The 22,259-nt window shown below is 46.2% G+C and overlaps 1 protein-coding gene across 1 annotated transcript; it reads left to right on the top strand.

Moving 5' to 3' along the window:
• Nucleotides 1–147: 147 nt before the first annotated feature.
• On the top strand, nt 148–21,604 carry rnf166 (ring finger protein 166). Its single transcript, XM_023790780.2, has 6 exons — nt 148–564; nt 10,158–10,314; nt 10,716–10,828; nt 17,019–17,133; nt 18,403–18,510; nt 18,814–21,604. The coding sequence occupies exons 1-6, from the start codon at nt 386–388 to the stop codon at nt 18,877–18,879; spliced, it is 738 nt and encodes a 245-aa protein (XP_023646548.1). The 5' UTR covers nt 148–385; the 3' UTR covers nt 18,880–21,604.
• The last annotated feature ends 655 nt before the right edge of the window (nt 21,605–22,259 follow it).

The raw sequence follows: 22,259 nt of genomic DNA, 5'->3' as shown, positions 1-22,259 counted from the left end.
AAAGTGCCGACTAGCGATGGTACTTGGAATAGGAGCAGAGACTTTAGGGATATGTAGTCCAAACATGTGGGTATTCTACAGTCGATAGAGATCTGCGAACACCAGTACCCAGGTAACCTTTCGGCTGAATGGCTCTTAAAGGTTTTTTTTGTTTAGGAGAGCCACCTTGTAATGTTTACTTCTTGTCGTGCTCGGCGTGCATTCTTCGTCGCTACGTAGCTCTCGCGTTGCGGGATTGATACCGGGTGCAGGAATTATTAACCCCCATTTCGACACTTCGAGTGTGCGGCACTCGTATAATTTTCGTTCCGCGAGTTTATCCCGAGGAGTGATAGGAGCGAACATATATTTATAATTAGGAGCGAAGTAAGTAACATTAAGGTTCATGATGGCGATGTTCCGCAGTTTTGTGTCGGCTACACAGTTTAGGCATCACCATCAGCACCAGCAGCAGAGCGAGGCGGCTGCGGCCGCTGCCGGCGACAGTCTGGAGAGTCAGTTTTCCTGCCCCATTTGCCTGGAGGTCTATCACAAACCTGTGAGCATCGCGAGCTGCGCCCACACGTGAGTAGCCCGTCCAGCGGGAGTGGGGGAAGCCGACACTTCTTTGTTGTTTTTCCAGAGGTCTCAGCCTTTCCGAAGGGCAGTGTGCGCTGGAAGTATTAACACAATATTAAGGCAAAAGATTGTCCAGGCGTAACACTGCCTTCCTCTGTTTAAAAAGACATTAAAGGATCACGACGGGTTGATAATCATTATAAAGATTTTTCTGGGTTAGGAAATACTGCCCCGTCTCCGCTGATGAGGGCTGGGAACCGAACTGCTGGACAAAGCGGCATGTTTCCATACTGTATTCCTTTGTGTGCTTAAGGGGAACAACACCAGTCTTACTTCGAGCAGTGCTCCCTGTATTTAGCAATATTACAAATGCTATAGATTTCTTACTGGAATTTGTTGTTGACTGTATTTATTATAATAATTATAATAAATAATTACGCTTAGTTTCATTTATTAAAAAAAGACATATTTCCTGTACATTTCCGTGCATTTCATATGATGTCAATATAGCATTACGAAGTCTTTAATTAAAAATCCTTTGTGTGATGCCGTACATATCGGCCATTCTGTGTTCATTTGGCCCTTTAGTTGCTAATTAGTTATATAGATGGACAGTAGAACATTCTAAAAAAAAAATAAAACGTCGATCTTTTAAAGGTGAAAGGGGTCGGGCTTGGAAATAAGCGAAGTTTAATTGGATTAATAAAGTGCAAAACAAGAAGTGTTAACGGAAAGACGTGATTTGGGCACAATCAAAGCGGGATGCCGTGGATACAAAGGGGAAATGGTCGTGTTATTGCACGGCCGGAGGGGATGCATATATACGTGTCTGGCTTTGACAATGATGTCGAGGGGACGGCGGTACCTTCCCTTGGGGTTTTACTGAGTTTAAGCGAATGACTGCTTGGAGCGATCCTTGCCAACCGAGATAGAAATTTTGCGCTTCTTTCCCACCAGTCAAAACAATGGGCAAAGTTACAGTCGGAGGGATCCATATCCTTAACATGTCCCAGTCTGTTTGTATTGATTTTTTTTTTGGATTAACACAGTTTTTGGCCTCCGTGGACTCCTGAAGGTGACCAGGAGCAAGATAAAACAGAGAAATTCTCTACGCATGTGTGCATCATGCAGTTTGCCCAGATTTATAATCTGCCATGACAAACACTGAAGATAACATGCATGATTCATGTTTTAGAATATGGCATCACCGTTGAGTAGACTTCAGGAAAAGAAGATGTCATGGCGGCTTGTGGTAAATCAGTTTGAATGCTCAGTAATGGTCTGATAACCTTTAATGTGTCTGTTTTTCTTCATATCAGTGTTTTATTAAAAAGGTGATTGGAGTAATTCACAGTTATAAACTGCCAATCCAGGTTGGCAAGCAGCATGGAATGGCAGCTTCTACCACTGAATGCATTTCATTTATTTTTGGATCATCATTATAGGGGGTGAGGTGTTTTTAGATGATCAGTGGTGTATTACAACACTTGTCAGCTGTAATCTTGGGCAGGTATTAACCTTGCCGTTTGTTTATGCGTTTCCTGGGTGTAGGGAAATGAGTCATTGCTTTTCACAGCAAAAAAGCGAGTTTGAAAAGCTCCTCTCGTGCAAGGACTTGTCCAAGGGCACGCTGGGTGTGGTGTGGGTTGTGGGAACTGCCTTGGGTTTACGGGGTGTTTGCAGCTGAACACTGGCCAGAGTCTCTGGACAGTAGCTCTTCTGGACACCTTTAAGAGAGGTGGTTCAATAACCTACAATGACCATTCTTGCCTTGGCTTGAACATTGGTGTCGGAAATGAGTGAGGCAGAGATCAGTTCTCGACACAATTCCCTTGTCCTCAGTTGATCGCATTTTTTCTTCTCTTTCTTTCCCCTTCAACTTTCTCTATATCCCCACCTGCTTTCAGAAACTGCCATACTAGGTTATCAGCATGATTTAGGCCAGGGTTCCGCAATTCCGGTCCTGCAGGGCCAATTTTGCAACACAATTTGCAGATTTCCCTGCTCAAACACGCTTTATTCAGCTCACCAGCCAATTGCCAGCTTTAGTAGGTGTGGTTGAGCATGGAAATCTGCAAAATGTGTCAGAGTGGCCCTCCAGGACCGGAATTGGGGAACCCTAATTCAGGAATTGCATAAAGTAGGGGAAAAAAAACGATGCATGTCTTAACAAGGTCAAGGGCAAACTCTAGTTAAGTGTCAGCTCTGCATGGATTGCATGTGATCTCCATCCTCTAAAATAAAGCAGTTTTTTTGCCCTTGAATCTCCAGTTCAGTGATGGTAATGTTTAGAATTGGCTGAAATTATGTCTCTCTGCTTTCGGAGCCAGTCAGACTTACTCGCATGAAAGTGCAGAAACGTCTCCTCTCTGACGAATGTGATCTCTCTGCCGTGTTTATTTTGGAGCAGGTCTCCTTCGGTGGATCGAGAAGCTTGGTCACAAAGGAGCGTCACAGCACCGTTCTGATGAAACATCACGGCTGTCAGCCGCCGCTTGCCAAACGAACATTTTGTTCTCTTTTAAGGGAATAAATTTTTGACGAGAAGGAAACAATGGAGGGAGAACTCTAATATGTCATCCTGGTAGTTTGGGATTTGAGCCCCACCCCTCTCTGATTCTGTCATCCTGGTAGTTTGGGACTTAGGCTGGTTTGATCTTCTGTTGCTGGTTAGTCATGTTAACAGGTTATAGGTGCTGCCTGGGTATGTGACCAAACACTTTGTCAGACTTTGGTCTCTGTTGGTACGTTTGCATATACACTAAGAAAACTGAAGTATTGCCTTAGTCCGACTATATCTGGACTTTACATGTAAACATGTTAGTCCCACTAAAATCGTACTAAATCAAATTTCTCGAAGTCGGACTAAGACATCCAGGTAATGCGATTGGGAGTCGATTTACTCCTGCATGTATATGTTCAGTCAGACTCAAACTGGCCTAGGTTCTCTGCACATACTCCACAGATTCTACCCCTGGCTTTGACCCGGAAGTAACAGAAGAAGTCAGTACACAGAAGAAGCTTGGAGCATAGCAGAGAATGTACAGCACGTACGAAATGTCCAGCGCTGTAAAGCTGTCCAATTCACTGCTTAACTAAAGGCCACTTTTCCACTGCACCAGGTGCCGTACTTTTGGTACTTCGAGAAGATACCAAAAGTACGGTACTTCAAGGTGTTGGTTTTCCACTGAGGTTAAAAACTGGTACCGGCACCAAAAGCCATAACGACACGAGGCGGGGTATTTTGTACTGAAATTGAAAAATGGTTCTAGTATGACTAGACGACGTGCACATCCAATTCTTACATCGCTGCTCAGATAAAGATCAGGCTTTTTCTTACCTTCAATTTGGTACAGATATTATAGCGCAATAATAGATTTTTTTCTCCCTCAGCAGGGAGTTTGTCTTGCTAAAATATTTTTACTCTGTCGAAGGAAAAAAATCTTAGCAAGTTTTGCAGTTTTAATGATGATTCCTTTTCAAGATTTTCTAGCATATGTTTTAAAATCAGTTTAAAGTTTTACCTCCATTGCTTTTTGCAGGAGCGCTGCATGCGTTCTCCAAGACTATCATAATCATTTTTGTCCTTGCTGTTTAAATCACCCCTAGACGGGTTTGTGAGAAATTTATGTTGAACTCCTTTTTTGTTTCATAAATACCCCAATATTCATTATAAGAAAATCAGATTGCAATATTTGAAATGTTTCCAATACTCTGATGTCAAAGTATTTTATACAAAACACTTTATTTCTTATTATAATTTTCCTGATCTTGTTGTATTTGTTCTTCCTGCCAGATCGCAATTAAAGCTTGTATCACAACATTTGCACATTCGCATCCATTATTATTTATTTTATTTTATTTTTTACATCTGTGACTTAATAGGTCAACAGGAAAAAGCTCAATACTAACAAGCTGAGCCATATCGCCACCTATCTTACCGGAGTTGGACATACTTCGGTTAATAAAACGATCCCCCTCCCATGCAAGTATACTGGGACAAGGACAGTAGTTCGATTTAATGGCGTAGTTGAGCTATAACCATAGCTTGACTCCACTGTGCACGTGGACCCCCCCTCCACGCTGATAAAGAGGAGGTCTTCCTTTGTTCCTCCTTCATCTTCCTCCTCTCTTGGGTGTCTATGGCATCCTGCCCCACACACAATCGTAGATTGAAGGTATTTGTCTCCAGAGATCTTCTTGGCCTGAGGTATCCCTTCATCAGAAATTACCTGTTGCGTTTCCAGAATCTTCTCATGGGCCAGTCTGCATACACATCACCTGACCACTACTGCTAAACTGCGGAGCATTACACACCAACATACGACTACTGCAAGTTATGGCATTGCAGTATTTTTTTGAGAAACGTGACTTTAAATGTAGCTGGTTTTCGAGTGAAGTTGTGAGATCTTCACTTACCTGAAGTGTTTAACACATGTGAATTTCGATCCTGTAGAAGTTTTTGTGTCTCCAACCTTTCAGACCAACAGTCAGAATATCATATAAACTGCCAAACTTTCTACAAGTCTTTCTGTAGAGATGTAAGACTGTAAATTTACAGATGTCATAACAGTTGCTCTACTCTCGAGGGGCCCGTCTCTCTGGTATCATGGTATTTTGGGGATTATCGGTCTTCAGAGGGAGCTCCAGACACTGGCTTTGGTTGGCATGGTGCCCGGTGCCTCCCACCTGTGCTTGTGAATGGCTAATGAATGTGGTTTGAAGGCCGATCTGGATGCAAGTCGTCGGCTGTGTGGTTCCTGACGGCGCGGCGGTGAGAATGTTGCAAAACGCTGCATGCACAGGTCTCCGCTTCTGATCTACCGTAGGAACCGTGTTGCTGCTGTATTCACTGTCAGTTACCATTTTTTTTATACCATTCCGATCAGTGTATAAGTCTTTTAAGCCCTCAGTTGTCTTTTAAACACTGAATAATGTCTTGGAAATCATATTTTTGGGTGGCTGCTGGTATTTATGTTTTAATTACCGAAGAGGCCAGTTATTATTGCCAAGGAGAAAATTGTTTGTGTAGCCCACAGGAAAAGGATATGCAAATATACTTTTGTTCTATTTTTCAACCGATTTTCCAAAAGGGATAATAATTAATGTGATCCCAAGCGGCTCGTGCAATAAAGACACGTGTCCCATGACTGAGGCCTTGGTCTTAAGCCTCAGCTTTGCTATTGGTTGGTGGTAACCGGGGGGAACCTGGAAGGTGGGGTTTAATTGGCATCACTGTGCCGGGGAGCAGAGGTCTGCGTGATAAACGTGTGGGCTTGTGTCTCCCGGGTTTTCTGGGCATGGACATGTCACACTTTGCCCTGACGTGTCCCTTGCTGGGTGTGACAAAAGGTGACGAAAGGATAATGGTAGTCATATGGATGTCCCCAAGTGGATCAGTAAAATATGTCTGTTGTCATGTTTTTGTTAAAAAATATAATGAAATGTCTTTCAGTAAATTGAAATTGTTACTCCTGAGTATGAAGATGATACTGAAATACCAGAATTCCTAAAAAAAAAAATGAGATTAGGTCAAGCAATTGGAGCTTCAAAGGTGGGACCACATGTGAACTGGATTCTGTTTCTGTATGGAGCAGAAAGGTGTAGGTGTTCTGGGCTGTTCCCACCAGCATCTACACGAGTAACACATGCGGTTCCATCACACCTGCGGCTGTTTAATGAATGTGACAGCACCCCCTCCCCCCCCCCCCAATAGTGAATCGGCTTCCTGCTGAGCTTGAGAAATATGTTCCCCCTTTTCTGGGTTTTGTCTGTGAGGGGGGCATCATGGGCTTTCGTTTGTGAGGCTTCAGTCTATCAGGTATTTCAAATAGAAAATCAGGGAGGGTTAAAAATAGATAGATGGATAAATGAATATATACAGTACATGCATGCACACACACGCACACACACATACACACGCATGCACGCACACACACGCACACACACATACACACGCATGCACGCACACACACACACACACACATACATACACATGCATGCATGTACGCGCACACACACATACACACACAGATGCATACACACATACTGTTGGAGGCAAACTGAAATTATCACCTTCTTTTGAGTGATCAGGGAATACAGCATTACCCTTGAACTACAGTGCATGTAAAAACACAGACAAATGACAAAACTATAAATATCACATTACATGAAAATGTGTTTCTACATTTCATGGTGAGTGATCTTGGTCTGGTGATCCAGTCATTGGAGGCCGGGATCTGGGAAGAGAGCCAGTAGATCCTTTCTGTAGGCCCTGTCCCAAGCCATAAAGCCTGAGCGTTTTGTTTTATTACACAAATGCAGAGATAGCCGCGTGTAACACGAATAAAGCCCAGCGCGTGCTGGCAGAATATTAAAAAGATGTGAGGCGCTGGATATATGGCACAAATTGCGGTAGTCTTAGCGATGTGGGGCATCACCTCATTGCTGATGGAGCCTCTCTCTGCTCACCACCTCCCGCATCACCTCCCTCACCACCTCCCGCATCACCTCCCTCACCACCTCCCGCACCACCTCCCGCACCACCTCCCACATCACCTCCCTCACCACCTCCCGCACCACCTCCCTCACCACCTCCCGCACCACCTCCCGCATCACCTCCCTCACCACCTCCCACATCACCTCCCGCACCACCTCCCGCATCACCTCCCGCACCACCTCCCGCATCACCTCCCTCACCACCTCCCGCATCACCTCCCTCACCACCTCCCGCATCACCTCCCTCACCACTTCCTACATCACCTCCCGCACCACCTCCCGCATCACCTCCCTCACCACCTCCCGCATCACCTCCCTCACCACCTCCCGCACCACCTCCCGCATCACCTCCCGCATCACCTCCCTCACCACCTCCCGCATCACCTCCCTCACCACCTCCCGCACCACCTCCCGCACCACCTCCCGCATCACCTCCCGCATCACCTCCCTCACCACCTCCCGCATCACCTCCCTCATCACCACCATCATCATTTCCACCGTCTTTTGAAATGTAACTTATTTGAAAAATAAATAAATAAAATGTGTGTTCTGGTTCGTTGTGACATTATACCTGTCAATTCAGAGGTTCATGTTCAGCCTTCCTGAAAAAGGGGCCATTTATTCCATTCCTGACTTTTCGAAACAGATATGTGCCCCCGTGTTTTGTGGCACTGCTTCACCCCTACACCTGGGCGTCTTTTAGCAGTAAGCGATGGGGGCTGGCAGTGACCTTGGTGCGTCCGCAGGAAGTACCCACACCAGTGCAGCTCAGAAATGTGCCTGCCACTGTCCGCTGAGCTGGCTCTCCCTCCCCCAGGCTGTTCAGTATTTTCTCTCCTCCCTGTTACTCTGGGATTTTCCTTCCCACCTGAATGTTCTAAAACACTGCACACTGCACACTGCTCACTGCTCTGAACCCGCTTTGTGGGGCCACGCTAGGTTCATTTTTTTTGCTCTGCTTTTTTTTTTTTGTAAAATCCCGAAATTAAACGCCTCAACTACAAAAATGTCCCTCGTATCCTTAGATGGTTTATAAAACAGCTTTTATTAGCCAATTTCTGCAACATTTTTGACTAGAAATGTGTTGCTGTATTTAAAGAGATTTGTTGCAGTTATGAACTTCCAGGTTTTATTTGTATTGTAGGTTGTGTGCAACACCCCTAGTAATTTTTTGGTGATTAAATAATTCTGGTTGTGTGTGTGTGTGTGTGGGTGATATTCTTCTTGCTTTGTTTGGTAGATGATGTGTAGCTTTTTCTCCAGTGCTGCTCACACTCGTACCTGGACATTCACTGGAAGCTCAGCCTAGCTGCACTTACACCTAGTCGACTTCTTGACAGCTGTATGTCTGTAATGTACCATTCGCCTCACCCGTACGTCGCTTTGGACAGAAGTGTCTGCTGCATAAAATAGATGGTAAATGCATTTCACACTTGATCCCTAATCATTTGCTTTCTGTATTTCGGTTCACTGTGTCTTATTTTTGCACTGGCGTTTCTGTGGTGGCTCCACAGTGTCACGCTTTGTGATGTTTTCTCGTCACTTGTCCCACACACCTACGTCAGATGTCGGCAAAAGCGCGTTACATGGCTCGCCGCGCGGGTTCGGGCCCCTGGGTCGTGTACAGAGTCTCCCTCCTCCTCGCACTGCCGTTACCCCCTTCGCGGAGACCAGCTGCAATAGGTCAATGCGCAGTGGAATAGAGAGGAGTCCCAAATAAGCACCTTACATTGATTAATCACAATAAAAGCTTCAGCTACTAAAATAGATCCGTGTGCTAAATTAGATGTTGGCCCTGTATGATCTGACCTCCTTGCTACACGCTAACTGTATGTTATTCTTATTAAAATTTCCTGTCCTCTCCGAGGGCCCCGCTAAGGCTGAGCTAAAGAGGGTAGGAACATTTTGCAGGCAGCTGATCCCTGGGCGGGTATCGTAATGTGGAACATCGCTGGCAGCTGAAAGCATGCGCTCCGTCCCCAGGAGGCGCTGGTGGGTCACGAGCTGAAACGCGGACAGCGGTCCCTGGCGTTGCGGTCTCGCGGCTTCGGATGTCCTTCTCTAGGGCGTAAGAATCGACAACAAGACTAAAGACTGGCTCTTGGGGGAGGTTTACAGTTTATATTGTGCTCAAACGGAATAATTTAAGGTATCTCCGCCACCGTGGTTTGAGTTCCAGTTTAATCCGTTCATGTGCAGCGAACGCGTGATGATTCCCATCTGCCTTTAAGTGAAAATAGGTTTGTAGGGACGGCTGTGGTGAAAATGGCAGTTTTTTTTTTGTGGGGGAGCGTGGGGGGGCAGTATTTGTGGATGGAGCGCCGTCCCCCTTCCCGCGCTGCGCGCCCACCCGGCAGACAAAGGCGGGCTGCGGGGGGGCTGCGGGGACTCGCGCCCGGAACCATTGTCTCCCCACGTGTGCGTGGGGTTCCCCTCTCTTTCAGGCGGGCTGTGAAACTGGGGGGGTCGCGTTGGACAACAAAGAATCCAGAGGCGTTTTTTCCACCATTCATTTTTTGGCCTGTTTTTTTTTTTCTCCCCTCTAAACTCTAAACAATATTGTTTGCAGTATTTCCGTTTTTTGTCTGAAAAATTTCGACTTCATAAGCCTTTTTTTGTTCTTGTTGTTTTCTGCGTTTTAAACTGAAAGTAACCAAATATAAAGCCAGCGTGACGCCTGACTTTTGCTTTGCAGTCGGCGAAAAGCACTGGTCCCAAGTCGTTGATGCTGACCAGGGTCTTTCTCTCGTCCTGAGCCGTGGCTCTCTCTGCCTCCCCCCCCCCCGGCTTGGAAAGGGGTCCAGCGGCATGTGCCACCATCAGTTCCCCCCTAACCTATCACCACACGATTTTGCTGAGTGACAGAATGATAAGTAAGATCAAACAGGGTGGAAACGGAACAGAAGCTTTCGGATCGTCACGAAATTGACTGAGAGGTCATTTGAAATCGGTGGCCGATTTAAGCTGCAGTTTCTTCTTTTTATTTTGGCTATCTGGATTTTTTTTTCTCCCAGTACATGACGCACTGGCACACAAACACGCACTCATCCTTGTTTATTTCACTCTTTTTTTTTTTTTCTTTTTTTTTCTCCTTCCTGCAGGTTCTGTGGGGAGTGCCTGCAGCCCTGTCTGCAGGTCAGCTCGCCGCTCTGCCCCCTCTGCCGCATGCCCTTTGACCCCAAGAAGGTGGATAGGTCCTCCAATGTGGAGAAGCAGCTCTCCTCGTGCAAGGCGCCCTGTCGGGGCTGCAATAAGAAGGTAGGCCGGGCTGGGACAGCTTCGCCTGGGGCGAAGGAGGGGGGCAGAAATGGAGAAAGTGGGTCGGGGCTGTCCGCGAGGCAGGGTAGGCGGTCTGCGAGGCAGGGTAGGCGGTCTGCGAGGCAGGGTAGGCGGTCTGCGAGTGGTGCCAAGCTCCGGCCTCAGAGGAGCTCCCAGTCTATGAGGGATGTCATGACCTTTTGTTTGGTGACTAATTTAGACGCAGGAGCCATGCGAGGAGGCGGTCCTGCTAATGAGTCGGGTTAATCGAGTTGCGAGGCGCGGATAATGAGATCCGGCTGTCCTGGAATCCTGGTGCTCCATGTCCCGGACCCGGGCGGCCTCCTCTGCATCCCCCCCCCCCTCACCTTGACGTGTGCTTCTCCCGACCTCGCCTCCAGGTCACTTTGGTCAAAATGAGGTCGCACATTTCGTCCTGCGCCAAGGTCCAGGAACAGATGGCCAACTGCCCCAAATTCGTCCCCGTCGTCCCTACGTCTCAGCCCATCCCCAGGTAAGGTGTCTCTCCAGAAATCTGAGCGGCGCATTGAGGCTGGTGTGTTAAGCGTGGCTCCGACGGCCTCCCTACACCAGGAGCACCAACTGGAGGAAGGGAGCTGCAGCATGCTGGGCGCATTTCATGCGTGATGGCAAATGTCAGTCCTGGCAGCAGAAATGTGTGCTGCGTTTACAGGAACAGTGGGAACCATTCCGTAAAAGCCAGCAGTGCTGCTCCTGTCCACACCTCCTCCTGGTTAATGAAACCTGGTGTTTTTCCGCCCCCCAGCTTCGCTCCGCGTTAACACCCCCTCTACCGCCCCCCCCCCCCGACTCCCACCTCCCCTGACGGCGCGTTCGGGGACGCCTTCCATTTTGCTGACTTTGCCACCAGCAGAAATCCACCCAGAAGGCCAGCAGTGAGTGGGATGACTGTGATCCTGCTTTGCATTGTGTACAGAGAGTCTGGAGGGGCGGGGCTTCTGCCAGCCATCCAAGATTAATGTATCACACACACACACACATGTACTCTCTCTGTCTCTCTGTCCCTCTCATCTGAATTCAGCTCAGTAATTCTTTTTGGCATGGCTCTATACTTATTGTTGCCAAAGCAAATTTTCTGAGAAATGTGTTAATCACCTTCTCCAATATTGATTGCAATTGCAATAAAAAAAGAGCATTGTCGATGTATACACACATTGTATAAAACGTCTGCATTTTTAAATATGCACTTTTTTTTCCCAGTTCATTTTTATTTTTTGTACCAGTTCTTCCTCATTGTAGAAGCAGCATGTCAAACTGACAGATTAATACACGATGAATGTGGTAATTAGTGAGAATTTTCCCCCTGCATTCCGGTTTCAAAAGGCTAGAGAAAAATCTCCTTTTGTTTTTGAGGAATTCTGCTAAAAAGTTCAGGGCCTGCAAGCTGACAGTCTGTTTTTGATCTGTCACTATGATCAAGAAGTACAGTCAGGGGCGTTGCTAGAGATTTTGGGCCCCATGAAAGCATATCATATTAGGCCCCCCAGTCCAAACCAATCCAGTTATTTTCCTAATTTTTTAGGGCCCCTGTCACTCAGGGGCCCTTGGAATCGTCCTAGCTTTCCTCCCCCTTACGGCACCCCTGAGTACAGTATAAGTAAAGATATTACAATTGCTTTCTTTATGTTAGGCGATACATTCCTCTAAAATTAGATTAGATTCGACTTTATCGTCATTGCACAGTTCTCAGCAACAAAATGCAGTTTGGCAACTATTCTGCAAAAGCACTAGAAACAGATGTCTGATTCTTACATGTGTAATAAGTGCATAGTAATCCAGTGGTATGCCTGGTGTGATATAATGAATATATATGGAATCTATGATAAAAAACTGAAAATTCTGTACTGTGTGTGTGTGTGTGTGTGTATTTGCGTGAACAATAAAACTTGAATATTTTTGAAGCCAGAAGATGTAATCTCCCAGACACATAACCCAAAAAATATGTAAACAATGCTGAGAATGATTTGGATCACATGTAAGTGCATGCTATATCTTAAAATAATAAATAATTATTATTAATAATAATAATTATTATTATAATTTTTAAAGCATAATGGCAAAAATGCTAAATGTTTGGCCATTAGTACATATTTTATATAAATACAAACATATATTTTATTTAAAAAATACATTTTTATTAATTAATTAACTTTATTAATTTATTAATCTTTGTCTCACGACCAGTCTCACTCCTGTGTTCGCTGTCTTTGTGTTGTGGAACCTCTCCTTTCTCGCAGTCATGTGACCTGCAGTGTAGACCAGGTGATCCATCTGCAGCCAAACGGGTTTGGGTCAGGCCAGTACTCGGATGGGGAACTAGGGAAGCTGGGTTTCTGCTGGAGGAAGTGCTGGTGTGGCCAACAAGGGAGTCCATCCGGGGGGGTCAGTGTGGATTGACGACAGTTTTTCTATGGACTAATGTATCAACTGTTTTACTGATTTGGTCGATTAATCTAAACGATTCATTTTCTTCCAGAAAATCTAATTAACAGTTTAAGTTTTATTTTGAAACAACAAACTGTGTTACAGCACTTTAGATAATGGACACTGGCTTTTCATCACTATACAGACATTATTTTCGCCCACAATTCCATAAGCAGATTAGCAGTATGTCTGAAATATTAATGAGATGCGTATTGTGACTCCCAGAAGTTAATAATCTGTATAAATTCGACATAACCTTCTGTTTATTAAGTCTGGTTAGTGAAACACGCCACACACTACTGTTCTGGTAAATCTTGGAAGTGATATGTACTGGAATGGCAGAGAAGAAAGGGACAGATCAGCCGTGAGGTAGAAAGGTGCTGTTGTGGTGGCACTTTTGCAGGTTATTAGATTATTATTAGATTATTATTAGCGCTGCCATGGTACGCTGTCGAATTATGCACAGTATACAAACCACCTTTTTGTTTAGTGATCATTTGAACTACTCCCATAATTATGTAGTGATATTGAAGGAAAACATTTGTTTTAATGAACTGAAGCATTTTATAAATCATATATGTAATTTCATTAAAATAATTTAAAAAAATAATGCATCGATTTTAAAATATTGATGTTGACACATTTTCAGCATCAACATCACGGACAGCTACTGGTACCATCCCTAGTGGTTTGACAGGCCCCAGTGCAGCGATGGGGACACTGTGCTGTAACAATGGTGCTGTTCTTTGGATGAGACCTACAACTGAGGTCCTGACTCTCTGCGTTCATAAAAGATCCCTGGGCATCTTTTGAAAGAGTAGGGGGGTGGTACCCTGATGCCCTGGATGAAAACTGCCCCTCTGTGGCCCCTTCAAATCTGGCCTCCTAATCATCCCCTATATCTAACTGGTGAATTCACTCCTGCCCCCTTCTCCACTTTAGCTACTGTGTGGTGAGCGTACTGGTGCAGAAAGGCTGCCATCACATCACCTAGGAAGGCGTTACACAGAGGTGGTGCTTGAAGTGGCTCCCCATTGGTTCTGTAATGTTTTGGGGGTCTTGAAACGTGCTATGTGTAATATTCATTCATTTGTACCTTTTCAGTGCTGTTAATTTTGCATTTGTGATTATCCACAAATTTTCACATTTGTCAGTGACTTCCACCCCCTGACCTTCTTGAATGGGAAAGAGAGAATATATACACTCACCTAAAGGATTATTAGGAACACCATACTAATACGGTGTTTGACCCCCTTTCGCCTTCAGAACTGCCTTAATTCTACGTGGCATTGATTCAACAAGGTGCTGAAAGCATTCTTTAGAAATGTTGGCCCATATTGATAGGATAGCATCTTGCAGTTGATGGAGATTTGTGGGATGCACATCCAGGGCACGAAGCTCCCGTTCCACCACATCCCAAAGATGCTCTATTGGGTTGAGATCTGGTGACTGTGGGGGCCATTTTAGTACAGTGAACTCATTGTCATGTTCAAGAAACCAATTTGAAATGATTCGAGCTTTGTGACATGGTGCATTATCCTGCTGGAAGTAGCCATCAGAGGATGGGTACATGGTGGTCATAAAGGGATTGACATGGTCAGAAACAATGCTCAGGTAGGCCGTGGCATTTAAACGATGCCCAATTGGCACTAAGGGGCCTAAAGTGTGCCAAGAAAACATCCCCCACACCATTACACCACCACCACCAGCCTGCACAGTGGTAACAAGGCATGATGGATCCATGTTCTCATTCTGTTTACGCCAAATTCTGACTCTACCATTTGAATGTCTCAACAGAAATCGAGACTCATCAGACCAGGCAACATTTTTCCAGTCTTCAACTGTCCAATTTTGGTGAGCTCATGCAAATTGTAGCCTCTTTTTCCTATTTGTAGTGGAGATGAGTGGTACCCGGTGGGGTCTTCTGCTGTTGTAGCCCATCCGCCTCAAGGTTGTGCGTGTTGTGGCTTCACAAATGCTTTGCTGCATACCTCGGTTGTAACGAGTGGTTATTTCAGTCAAAGTTGCTCTTCTATCAGCTTGAATCAGTCGGCCCATTCTCCTCTGACCTCTAGCATCAACAAGGCATTTTCGCCCACAGGACTGCCGCATACTGGATGTTTTTCCCTTTGCACACCATTCTTTGTAAACCCTAGAAATGGTTGTGCGTGAAAATCCCAGTAACTGAGCAGATTGTGAAATACTCAGACCACGCTCAAAATTGCTTAAATCACCTTTCTTTCCCATTCTGACATTCAGTTTGGAGTTCAGGAGATTGTCTTGACCAGGGCCACACCCCTAAATGCATTGAAGCAACTGCCATGTGATTGGTTGATTAGATAATTGCATTAATGAGAAATTGAACAGGTGTTCCTAATAATCCTTTAGTTTAGTGTATAATGTGTGTGTATATGCTGTGAAGATTTGTCTCTGCCAAGGTTCCATTACTCGGCTTGACCCCCCCCACACACACACACACACACACACACCTTGTCTTGCCTGGCATTTCCCAGGGATAAGTGCTGCTTACTGCTGGCTGCTTCCAGAAGGCGATGCCTCTAATATCAGCATTTAGTGACGGGGGACGTCGGCTGAATTCAGCTCTCTCTGCGTGCTGCTTGGCGTCTTCCTGTACACCCTTGGAACGCTTTTGTGAAACTCAACATGCAGGATTTCAGCTGAAATGTTTGTCCTATTTTGCCAGATCTCGCTGAGCCGAATCCTAATTGGGATTTCGGTTTGTACTGATATTTCTTTTTTGATAGCTTAGAAGGCCCTTCATGTTTTTTTCCGCATTTGATTTGTAGGCAATTTTTCAAATGTGTTAAACATTTTTAAGCCCAGATGTAGGTCACTTTTTTTGTTGGTTTGCTGCTTCAGTGTAATTGCGGTCATGTCTCTCAGGACTAGCCCTCTTTTGGACTTTGACAAAGTACGTCTTTTTTATCAGTTACCTGTCAGGACCCAAAGGCTGAGAGGACCACTCTCACGCAGCCCGGCCCAAATGACCCCAGAACCAGGTCATCTGCATAAAGTTAAACGCTCGATGACTTCAATATGCACAAGTTTGTTCCTGTCGTTTTGCTGTGTTTTGGGCACTGCAGCCCTTACTGCTTCCATGAAAAAGTCTGTTACTTTTATTTCTGTTATAATTGCATGTTAGCTCTGTATACATTGACAAAATGAGGTCATTGGATTTTCTTTCCCTGTCAATTATCTCTCTCTCTCTCTCACGTGGCAGGGGTGGATATTCAGTTTGCTATGCCTACTCAATACCAATATACAGACTGTTTTGGGAAATTGGAATTAAAGCTCATCCCAAGATTTCGCATTACAGATCCAAGCTCGGCCATCTGGTGGCCACCAAATGGATGGGATTTTTTTTTTTTTAATGTGATGTGGCAGGATTGGTTCCCCCAGCGTCTTTCAGCTGGCAGGGATGGGGGCACCGTTAGCCTTTACCACATTGGCACGTTGCAGGACCCCACAGCTCTCACGAATTCGGCAGCAGGCACAGAGCAGGCGTGCTCGTCGTCACGGAGACTTGTTTCTCCGCACCTCTATTAACATTTGGCATTTCTTGGCTGAGGGATGGCGTATGTGGCCCTGTGTGTGCAGTCGTCTTATACTGCATCTGTGTGCTAATCTTTCGAAAGATGTCTGTGTGTTTCTGTGTGTGTTCCTAGCATCATGGGACATGTGACAGATCGCCTTGGCACACATTCTCTTAAATGCAGGTGGAACCTGGCCAGTGTCCACTTGATGGCGCCGTGGTGAACATCACTGTGCAGTTCCGTTTGTTGGGCTCCTAGACCACCTTTCTTTTGCTTAGTAAAATGCGTTGCATAGCTAAGGGTCTGATCAGGACGGGCCCTAGGCATAAGCGAACTAAGTGGCTGCTTAGAGCCCAGCGGCCACCAGGGGGCCCCATCATCCCATCGTCCTGACAGAATGGGAGGGAAGCAGACAAATGACAATTAGGTTAATCACATTCTGCTTCGTGCCTGGAAAAGCATTGGGCCAGTTGTGGGTATGACGTAAGCAACCTTTAGGAAGGCAAGACGTGAGGTCCCTGGAGGCGAGCTGAATGACGAGAAGAGGTTTTGGGGGGGTAGTTTCGGCACGGCTGTGCTGTTCAACAAACGACACATACCCAGTGTTGGCTAAACTGAAACGCTGTTAAACCTTTGATGGCGGGGCTCTGGTGTGTTAACAACTGTGTTTCTCCATCCCCGTAGCAATATTCCCAACCGCTCGACGTTCGTGTGTCCATACTGCGGCGCCCGGAACCTGGACCAGCAGGAGCTGGTGAAGCACTGCCTGGAGAACCACCGCAGTGACCCCAACCGAGTGGTGAGCACCCAGGGGATGCTGGGATACTGGAGGACTGGGACCCAGTGTTATGGGATGCTGGGATACTGGAGGACTGGGAGGCGGGGTTATGGGATGCTGGGATACTGGAGGACTGGGACGCAGGGTTATGGGATGCTGGGATAATGGAGGACTGGGACACAGGGTTATGGGATGCTGGGATACTGGAGGACTGGGAGGCGGGGTTATGGGATGCTGGGATACTGGAGGACTGGGACGCAGTGTTATGGGATGCTGGGATACTGGAGGACTGGGACGCAGGGTTATGGGATGCTGGGATAATGGAGGACTGGGACGCAGGGTTATGGGATGCTGGGATACTGGAGGACTGGGACACAGGGTTATGGGATGCTGGGATACTGGAGGACTGGGACGCAGGGTTATGGGATGCTGGGATACTGGAGGACTGGGACACAGGGTTATGGGATGCTGGGATACTGGAGGACTGGGACGCAGGGTTATGGGATGCTGGGATACTGGAGGACTGGGACACAGGGTTATGGGATGCTGGGATACTGGAGGACTGGGACGCAGGGTTATGGGATGCTGGGATACTGGAGGACTGGGACACAGGGTTATGGGATGCTGGGATACTGGAGGACTGGGACGCAGGGTTATGGGATGCTGGGATACTGGAGGACTGGGACACAGGGTTATGGGATGCTGGAACTCCTAAACTGGGGCATGCAGCTGGGTGACTTTACCATGGCAGCTGACTGCAGTTGTCCTCCAGGATTAGACATGGGTGTTTTGACCTGGGGCCTGTATCATGAAGCAGGATTTCTTGTTTAGCCAGATAACTTGTCGGATTTAGGGTACCCCAGTTTAAATTGAGTTCATTCACTTACATTTAGCTCAGAATGCCTTAAATCCGATAAGCTAAACCTAACTTCGTAATACAGAGCCCTGTCACACTTTTTGGTCCAACCCAAAAAATATTCTTTACCATGTTCCTATAATGAAATGTCACTCTGTGTAAATGGGCTGGAGCAGTGAATGCTTGGTGTTTTGAATCGCAGCAATGTGAGGGTGCCGATCGCTTTATGGTTCCTTTTTAAAGCCCAGCAGGGGAGCTGACAGTCGGGCCGCTGACAGAGCACTCAGACCTGCAGTGGTCTAGTGAAAGTAATCAGCGAAATGAGGAGCTCAGGCGCGTAGCGCTGATTTTACAGCCTCATGCGGCACACGCGGCCAGATCGCTGGTGCCAACAGCAGCCTCGTGACGGAGCGGCCCTTATCCTCCTGTGCCAGGTGTGTCCTGTTTGCGCTGCCATGCCCTGGGGTGACCCCAGCTACAAGAGCTCCAACTTCCTGCAGCATCTCCTGCACCGGCACAAGTTCTCCTACGACACATTTGTGGTGATTATCTCTTTGTTTTCCTCCCTCGCTGAGCCATTTTGTATTCCCCCCCCCCCCTCGCAGTGACCCACCCACTTCAGTCCTTATTTATTCCGGCACTTTGAGCAGGTGTGCATATGTGGGCGGGGCCGCTGGGACACTGCCCCCCAGCTGAAAGCTGATTGGCCAGGATAGTGCCCCCTCACGTATCAGTCCAAATTCAAAACATATCATTGGCTAATGATAACCTTGGCCCCACGGCATGAGTTACAGTCCTTCTTATGGCCCTGGCTCTGAGGAATGCTTCGCGCTCTGTGTTCGCAGGACTACAGCATCGACGAGGAGGCCGCTCTCCAGGCAGCCCTAACCCTCTCACTGGCGGAAAACTGAAGATCGCTTCGCTTAACCCACCACCCCCCCAACCCCCCCTCCACCCGATTCCATCTACTGTCCGGCGTCTCTCCACTCCGTCAGCTGGGGCCGTATCCGTCCCATATATACCTACTTACCTAGTGAGTCCTTCCTCCTCTCCCACGACAACAAGCGGCGAGTGGGTGGTCAGTCATGAGGTGCAGCCGCATCGGCAGAGCTTCGCGTCGCCGGAATGCGCCGGAAACAAGCGAGCCCATGTGACCTGGCCCGATGGATCTCTGCAGGCTGTGCATAAACTCACCCATTCTTAGTCCTGCCTTGGTTTTCTGCTGCTGCTGGTTCAGAAGAAGCACAGATTTGGTGCTTCAGCACCTCCCATCTTAACATAATGCAAAGATCTAGACTCATCCCAAATGAGGCCCTCTTATTGTGAATACTTGCACTCATTTTCTACATAAAATATAGTATTGTTCTTATTTTATAGTTACTTAAAAGAATAGCGACACATTTTTCTTCATAATGATGTTATCTGTTTTATCTTGCTATGGTGGATTTTATATGACACATGTGATAGAAATATATTTTTCAAAATGTTTGTTTCAAACGGTGCAACATCGACACAAAAGTAAAAAAACTAAGGATGTCTTATGCTATTCAAGTGTAGCCGCAAGTTCACACATGTAGTGGCACAGGTTTACCTGTAGAGGGCATCCTTATCCCAATATTCAGTGCATTGCTGGGAAAATATATAGTTGTACGGACAGCAAACTGTTGAAAAGTTGAAATCCATTTATTCAAGGCATTGTGCATGTAATTCCCATATGTATAGTCATGTGGGGAAGCTTGATGTGTGTATTCCTGCTTCTGTGTTTACAGAAGATGGTTTTTGATCCCTCTGTTTTCTGTCTAAAGACAAGGGTTGAAGTTTATAATGCATATGGAAGTGGCCTAGTTTGTGCTGGGCATTTAGAATGCTAGTGAAATGTAGTGCACTGTGTGTGTGTTTTGGCAGGTTTGCTTGGAAGGGGATTGTGGGTGATACTGCCTGAGCTGGACCCGTGTGAGGCCTTGGGTACTGTTTTGTCTTCCTGGGATTAAAAAAAAAAAAGAAGATTATGTAAATAAGGAGTGTGTGAGAGAAAATTTAGTCTGATATCTTTTATTATTTCTAACCCGCTGAACCTGTTGGTTGTTTGTTCATACAGGTAAGTTTAGGCCAACATATCTATAAGGACCCCTCCCTCTTCTTTTAAGGGACCACACTCCGGTCTCTCTGCTTCAGATCTGCCTTTCTGTAGGTCCCGGATCGCAGGTCCCAGACAAATTACGTCCAGTACATAGCCTGTTTTTCCAGGTGGACCATAATGGAGAGGGTGGACTCGCTGATTTCACCAGAAAGAAAATTAGTGTGTTAATAATGTCACTGTTCGAACATGTCAAACAGCCATAAAAGATGTGAGAAATGAAACTGCTGTTAGTCGTCCCTGATTGACGTTTAAAACGTTCTTGAAGCAACTGTTGGATGTTTTTATACCTTTTTTAATTACCTCCTAGTAGTACGACTTTCTGATTATTAGAAGGGTATACCTTTAATTTTGAGTAGTGTTCATGAATACAGCTGTATAAAAAATATTTAATTCCTGTTATTGTTTTGTTTGTTTTTTTTGCTTGGGTCATTTTTCATATATATCCTGACCAAACAAGTTCAAATCTACTGTTATCTAATTGGTTATGCTGTGTTCATGCGATCTGGTGGATGCAAGCCCCAGGAGAAGCTGCATCTAAAATAAACAATGCCAGCAAACATCCTTTCCTGTCCAGAACTGACACACTGTTGCATGGTTTTGTCAAGGAGTTAATGGGTGAGCATTTTGATGGCTAAAATGCTAAATGAAAGACTCAGGAAATCACTGCGAACACCAACAAACCTGGAGATGAGGTGCGGGAAGTCAAATGAGCAGCCAGGTTCTGCGGCAGCCTACACATTGTGATTGGCTGCAGGTCACTTTGAAGGCTGTGATTGGGTGTCGAGATGTGGGTGGGATAGGGCGACCAATCAGCGTTGCCCATTTGTATTTCTAATAAGCCAACTGGATGTTCGATCTGGGGGTTGCTGGTTCAAGGGGCCTCTGTTATTCACCTGAATTGTTGCAGCTAATAGGCTGCTGTGTACGTGACTAAAATGTTAACTTATAAGCCATGTAAGTTTTTGATAAGCATCTGCAAAGCAAATCTAATAAAACGCCAGTAAGGTCAAAGGTCCAAATCTATTGTCTCCGTTCACCCTCACACATTTTCCCACATCTTTCCGAGTCTCGTTCAGGCGCTGAAGGCCGTGTTCCCGGACATCCGGGTCCCTGGCTGGTGCACTGGGCCGCATTACTTCATCGATGTGCCCCAGTCTTTGGCCCACATCCATCGTTACTCCAGACTCTTAACACAACACTGTGCTTGATGCCGATGCAGAACTTGAGCTGCCAGAGGTAGGGAGGATGTCAGAGGAGCGGGTGGGTGGGTCAATGGCTGGGAAACCACAGGGTGACCCCGCCCACCTGCATAGAAGCTATGGCTGCAGCTCCACATTCAGAGACTCTAAGTTCATTTATGCATTCGTTGAATGATGGTTGGGGTTATTAATAATATAAATAATAATCCGGAAGCTGAAGTTGTATGCTGTTTGATAAAATACTTTATTCTGTATTTGTAGCAGTTTTCCTCAATAAACAGACTCATTCCAAGCAAACTGTCTGCTCTGTGTGTGTGTGTGTGTGTGTGTTTTAGTTTTGATGGTGCCACCTGCTAGCTGGGGGGTGGCGGATGTTTAAACATGCTACTCGAACATAAAATTGTGCAGAACCTAGATATTAAAGTCTCCGTGCTGTAAACAATAATTAGGTTGCTCTGTCATTGTATGTCATCTAAACCGGGACTCTTTTAACAGAGGGCTTATTGTTCTTACCCTACACACAGTTCAGTTATCCATTCATGTTGTAATGTTTGTTTGCGATGTTTTGTGAAAGATCAGGTGTGAGGTCATAGCCTCTTTGAACGAGTCTGAAAATGAGCCCGCTGCCATCAGGCTAGCTGCGGCACCCCCTGCTCCCCCATCGAGATTTGTGAAGGACTGGGGGTGTGAGAAGGGGAGAGGTGTGTCTGGGTGCACCAAGCTTAATTACCAGCACTGAATAGACTCCCAACATCTCCCCCAAAGGGGGAGCTCCTTTAACCCAAAGAATGGTGTGGGGGATCACCCAGGCCCCCACATGGACCATAGAGGCCTGTAAACAAACAATTGTTGCCAAGGCGATGTCTCCTTTTGGAGGTACTGCCCCTGGACAGTGAGTGGATTGGCTGCGGCGATGCAAGGACGCCATAGTGACGGGCAGGCAATGGCAAAG

This window comes from Paramormyrops kingsleyae, chromosome 11 (assembly GCF_048594095.1).
Source record: "Paramormyrops kingsleyae isolate MSU_618 chromosome 11, PKINGS_0.4, whole genome shotgun sequence".
Lineage (NCBI taxonomy): Eukaryota > Metazoa > Chordata > Actinopteri > Osteoglossiformes > Mormyridae > Paramormyrops > Paramormyrops kingsleyae.
The sequence above is the reverse complement of the archived record's forward strand: the minus strand, read 5'-3'. Positions and strand labels throughout refer to the sequence as shown.